Consider the following 5,212-nt stretch of genomic DNA (forward strand, 5'->3'; position numbering starts at 1 on the left):
CTTAACTCGTTCACAGGTCATATCAACAAGATAAATGATAATAGCGCACCAACAAAACCGCAAGTCCAAATATTGAATCTGTTCGCAAACCCTATAAACAAAGCATGATCTGGTTCTTTATTCGAGAACATCAAAGTCCTTAGCCACATTAAATTCTTACATGATGTAATCTACAAGATTCGTCTCACTATACTAGCACAATCAAACACTTCAGTATCAAGTTTTTAAAGCTCCATGTAACTTATGCCTTTCTTTGAGATCCTGTCAAAAAGTTATAAATTTCGATTTTTCCTTTGATTAGTTTAAATTTCCAAATTAAAAAGACTCTTGCAAAAAAAGGAGAGACTCTTTAAAAATTTTATAAAAACTTCACTTCTATGCTTTCTTCTAGGGGCAGTGCTCTCAGCACCGCGTGCCCCTTGCTATTACATCCATATGGTCTTCTATACTTTGCATGCAGGACACTTTTTAGGTAATATTTGGGTATTTCCACGTAGACAAGATGCCTTATATAGCTAGTAGATCGACAAGTAAAACAGCCAAGCAACGAGAGAGAGCTTGAGTAGCGTTTTTGGCGCCCAATTATATATCATTCACACTCATTAGTCAGTGTTGTTTGTTCAAGGATGATGAAGAAAGTTCTTTTCTTCAAAGCATGAAAATCGAACAAACTGTCTCCTGTGCAGGGCATAGATATATTTTGAGCGCTCTCAAATTTTTGCCCTCTAATGAGTAAGGTTATTGACTATGACAAGGAGTGAGTCAAAAAATATAAAGTTCGATAGAGAAAGGATGGGTCCACTTATGGGTCGGGCCACTTGATGACGTATCAAGAAATATCAAGAGTTGCCTATTGTCCAATATTCTTACTTTGTGCAATTATTTTCTTTAAATTATAGTTGTGTGCTTTACTCTATTTATATTTCTAGGTTTTGTAGAAGCATTTGTTAATATTTTGTTGATGTGAGCTACAGACTGTACTTTTTATTTGATGGGGTTCACAACTATCACCCGTTAGGAGCGTGTCTATCTGAACATACCACTTCATCAATATTGACTCTCCTTTGCAACTCTGAAGTGGAGCCATCTTCATGCCACTATAGTAAAAATTCAAAGCCACCTTGGTTAGATCTAGCAAGAAAAAAATAGATGAAAGCATGCTATTTGAAATGCTCCAACCATTCTTGCTTGGATAGACATCAATTTCACAGAATGATAGCAACATATCCAAGAATCATCTTTTGATAGGCTATGAAAATTAGAAGGCTTCCAAGTCTATGTGCGGCATTTTGATACTTATAGTGATCAAGTTGGACGATAACAATTATAACATGGACTATTTGTTGTTGTCAAGTCTTTTGTATAGTTCATAAAGAATTTGTGAAGGAAACAACCAAAAAGCTAACTAGGAAAACAATGGCTCCAGAAAGCAAGAGACATCAAGACGTAATCATGGAAATGACTAGTGATATCTCTGCCTCAGAGGGCGGGAGAGAGGAGGTGGAGCATAGCATTGCAAAATTATAATGATGGCTGTAGACAGACCAATATTGCCAAGTGTTTAACTACAGGAAGCATATTGGATTATTCATATTTGTTGGCTTTGACACACCTTCCTCTACAGCAATCACAAGTTGGCTGGTAAAAGGTTGCAGCTAGGAACTGCTCTCGTACTTACAAACCTTAACTACAACTAAAAGTCTTCTTGTATAGCCATCCCTTAGACATCTACTCGTGGCTAAAGGATTGCATGTATGGCCAACCTCTAGCGACAGCTATAAATTACAAGAAAATTTCTAGCTGCAACCAAAGGTTTCTGCAACCTAAAGGTCAACATGGCTAATATCTACTAACTACTATAGATTTACTAATCAAGAGTATGTTTATTTCACATAGTAATTAAAACAATACATGCTGGGGTTTCCTATATTGTGCTATTTGTGGACTTCCTTGCAATAGGATATTAATTGTTGTGGCAGCTCATTTAAAATTAGGTGTTTAAAACTAGTTGGTTCAAATGTTCAAAATCTGGGTCCAAAGGAATCCTCATGCAGTATAGGTTTACCTAAGAAACCCCTGTTGACATTTTGCAGACACGATGGGTATGCAATTGATATGTCTAAATTCATTAATTGTCTATGTGTACACGATAACAATTTCGAAATTAAATAATTGTGACTCGAATCTTCAATTCATGAGATTTTTACAACAAACACTAAGTAGCTAATCCGTTGGGACTTCGAGGCCCATTGACATTTTGGTGGGCAATTTGGGTCTCCTAGAACGTCCAAAAATTAGGAGCAAGTCCAAGAATACGAATACACCATTTGAACTATGAAGCTCATTTAGGTGAGAAATCTAGAAAAGTTGCTATAAATAGTCAGCGTTCTTGTGAAGACAACAAGCTCCCTCATCTTTCTTTATACTAGCAATTTTGGCCTTATTAATGGTTGTCCTCAATCGTGTGGCTTTACATCAAATGGTTCAATCGTTGACGAGTAGAATCAAAGAGGGAGCAAAGAACCTATCAGCTTGCTTTCTAAACTCAACCATAAAAGAGAAAAATGTGTCAAGTTATTACTTTTGGTTCAATATGACTCAATCATGCAAAACGAAGTCAGAGGTCTGGTCACTAAAGAATGCAAGCACTAGAGCACGAATAACCATGATAACAACAACTTTCAGATAGCTGCAAGAGTACTCACCATATTAGCTCATCAGAGAAGAAATGATTCAGCCAGTTTGTGATAACAAATGCAAAACTAGAAGCAAATTTCCTGTTGAATTTATGATCACAAACTAAGCTCTTAGATGGATTCACGTCCCCAACATTGACAAACTGTAAACATAAAAATTACCAGTCTCTGACTCCAGGTTCAAACATGTCCGTATTTGAGTGTCCCTTTTGTCAGTCCATGTATTGGGCTGTAATGCTTTTCATGATTATGACAATCGAAAGAAATTAATAACTCTAAAACATGAAATAAACCACTATCAAGAGTGAACTCAAAACTTAGCCTCCCACCCAACGCCTCAACATGTCAGCACCTTCAGCAGCTCGTCGTGGAGCATGATGATCTTCATGACTATGAAGATCAGGACATATTAGATGTGAATGCTCTGTTAATCCCAGAAACATGACAATAAACTAATTTTACGAGTGGCAATTGTAAATGATAAATGGCAATGGCAAACACATTTCGTTATAAGACTGTTGGAAGATTATATGCTAACTGTCAGTCTGTATCTTCTGTTACACCTACGTACAAAACCCTCTAAAAAGAGAACATTTACAGCTGTGGCCAGAGCTTAACAAGCCAAGTTCTGTCTATGCATTATCCTTGGGTATAAAAGAAATCATGCACAAATGCACAAAAGGTTAAGACACTTGACAAAAGATCTTAAGACTAAAGCAGCCAACACCATGCATGTCAATTATGAGCCCACTTGTTCACTCCTGCTCGTCAGAGGGACATAACGTACAGAAGTTTCAGACCACTCTTTGAAAGTCCCATCAGCCTGCTTATCAATGACACGCAAATCCTGGAAAATATCACCCACAGGGATAACCATGCGGCCTCCGGGCTTCAATTGTTGCAGTAAAGCTTCAGGAACTTCTGGGGCAGCAGCCCCCACATGAATAGCATTGTAAGGAGCTTCATTTACCCACCCTTGTCTGCCATCTGCAAATCAGTCCAACTTACATAAGCCGAAATCACCGTGTCCATTTATTGTTTCACATCACCGAGCGCCTACCTAAAAGCCTGAATTACAACATTTAAGAAAGATACCGACCTCCTTCGTGTAAGGAAAGCTGCCCAGATCGCAGAAGATGCGCTGCCTTGCTAGCCTTTACATTTGCAAAGGACTGCTCCACAAGTTGGGGAATGTGCTCTACACCCACTGCACGCCCTTGCTCCCCCATCATCAGTGCAAAACACGCTGTCAAGTATCCAGTTCCTGTGCGAGTTCCACCGACGCAAGCAACATCATGCAACCAGCATGATCCATGTGCTCATGGAAACGGCAACATAAAAAGCGGATCACCATCAGAAGGGCGGACCCTTAAAAGATACTGCCCTTCAAAAGGAACTGCATTAGCAGACAAAACTTGCCTGACCCAACATCCAGGGCACGCATGCCAGGTTTCAAATGATTTTCCAGCAATTCAAGGCAAAGACCATGCATGTGAGGAGCAGAAATGGTGGCATTATATCCAATCGGCATTGGACTATCCACATAAGGGGGTACTCCTGAAGGAACAAACAATCCTCTGTCCAGCTGCTCCATAGTATCTGCAACCTTCTTGGACTTGATTACCCCACCTTGCTGCAACATTTCTACCAGCGATTTGCTGTCACTGGAACGGCCGCCCCAGAAATACTGAGTGCATGAAAAAATTTCATATGGGCGAGAATCAGAAGGGGTCATAAGGAATCAGGCCCTATGTCTCCCCCATAATCAAACACGGCGAGAATTTACTAATTTCTCGATAAAATCTACGAGCCTGTCTAATGCATAAACAAGGCATCGCTGTGTCTAGAGAAGAGGTGGATCATGAAATGCAGCAATTTCAAAAGAGTCTTAAAAAAGCTAGAGAAAAGACGTCGGCAGGTGGCAAGGATCGCGACAACATTAATTTTGCCTGCTCCAATCTCCGTTATTGGGGATATGGTTGAGCAAAGGTGAAAGGCGGTTCACAAGGACTCACACCTCCATTCTGCGACGGAAGCCGAATCGCGGCGAGCGGGGGTGATGGGAATGCAAAGATGGGGCGCCGAAGAGAGCAGGAAAAGACAATCTCGTGCAGAGACCGGAGATGGGCACCTTAAACTGCATCCGAGCATTGGGGCTCAACTCAGAGCGAGAAGCTCGGGAAGGCGAGGAGGGCAGAGGAGCATCTAGACGATCGTCCACGTGATACATGTAAAGTTGGACACGTAGAGATGTATCTTTGTCGCAAAGTTGGCAACGATTGCCACGACACTCTCACGGCTTGCCACCGGTTTTCCATGTGGCATGCCGTGCAAATTCCTTAAATCTCCCGCTCTCCTGCATCGCTCTTCGTATCAGTGCACCATGGCATCAACCCGCCCCCAATCAGTTGATCGTCAAGATCACGCAGCCTTGAATCCTTCGACACACCTCCCCTCTGTACATGACGATGATGATAGAGCGAAGTCGTTTGTTACCAAGCCGTCCCAACAAGCGC

The 5,212-nt window shown here is 41.0% G+C and overlaps 1 protein-coding gene across 1 annotated transcript; it reads right to left on the bottom strand.

Moving 5' to 3' along the window:
• Positions 1 to 3,172: 3,172 nt before the first annotated feature.
• Positions 3,173 to 4,944, bottom strand: LOC147890330 (protein-L-isoaspartate O-methyltransferase 1-like). Its single transcript, XM_087390839.1, has 4 exons — positions 4,714 to 4,944; positions 4,116 to 4,383; positions 3,796 to 3,960; positions 3,173 to 3,683 (listed from the first exon to the last, which is right to left on the bottom strand). The coding sequence occupies exons 1-4, from the start codon at positions 4,924 to 4,926 to the stop codon at positions 3,436 to 3,438; spliced, it is 894 nt and encodes a 297-aa protein (XP_087246965.1). The 5' UTR covers positions 4,927 to 4,944; the 3' UTR covers positions 3,173 to 3,435.
• Between the last annotated feature and the right edge of the window lie 268 nt (positions 4,945 to 5,212).

Source organism: Dipteris shenzhenensis, chromosome 19 (assembly GCF_047967505.1).
Source record: "Dipteris shenzhenensis isolate YYH24624 ecotype China chromosome 19, Dip_SZ_1.0, whole genome shotgun sequence".
NCBI classification, from domain to species: Eukaryota; Viridiplantae; Streptophyta; class Polypodiopsida; order Gleicheniales; family Dipteridaceae; genus Dipteris; species Dipteris shenzhenensis.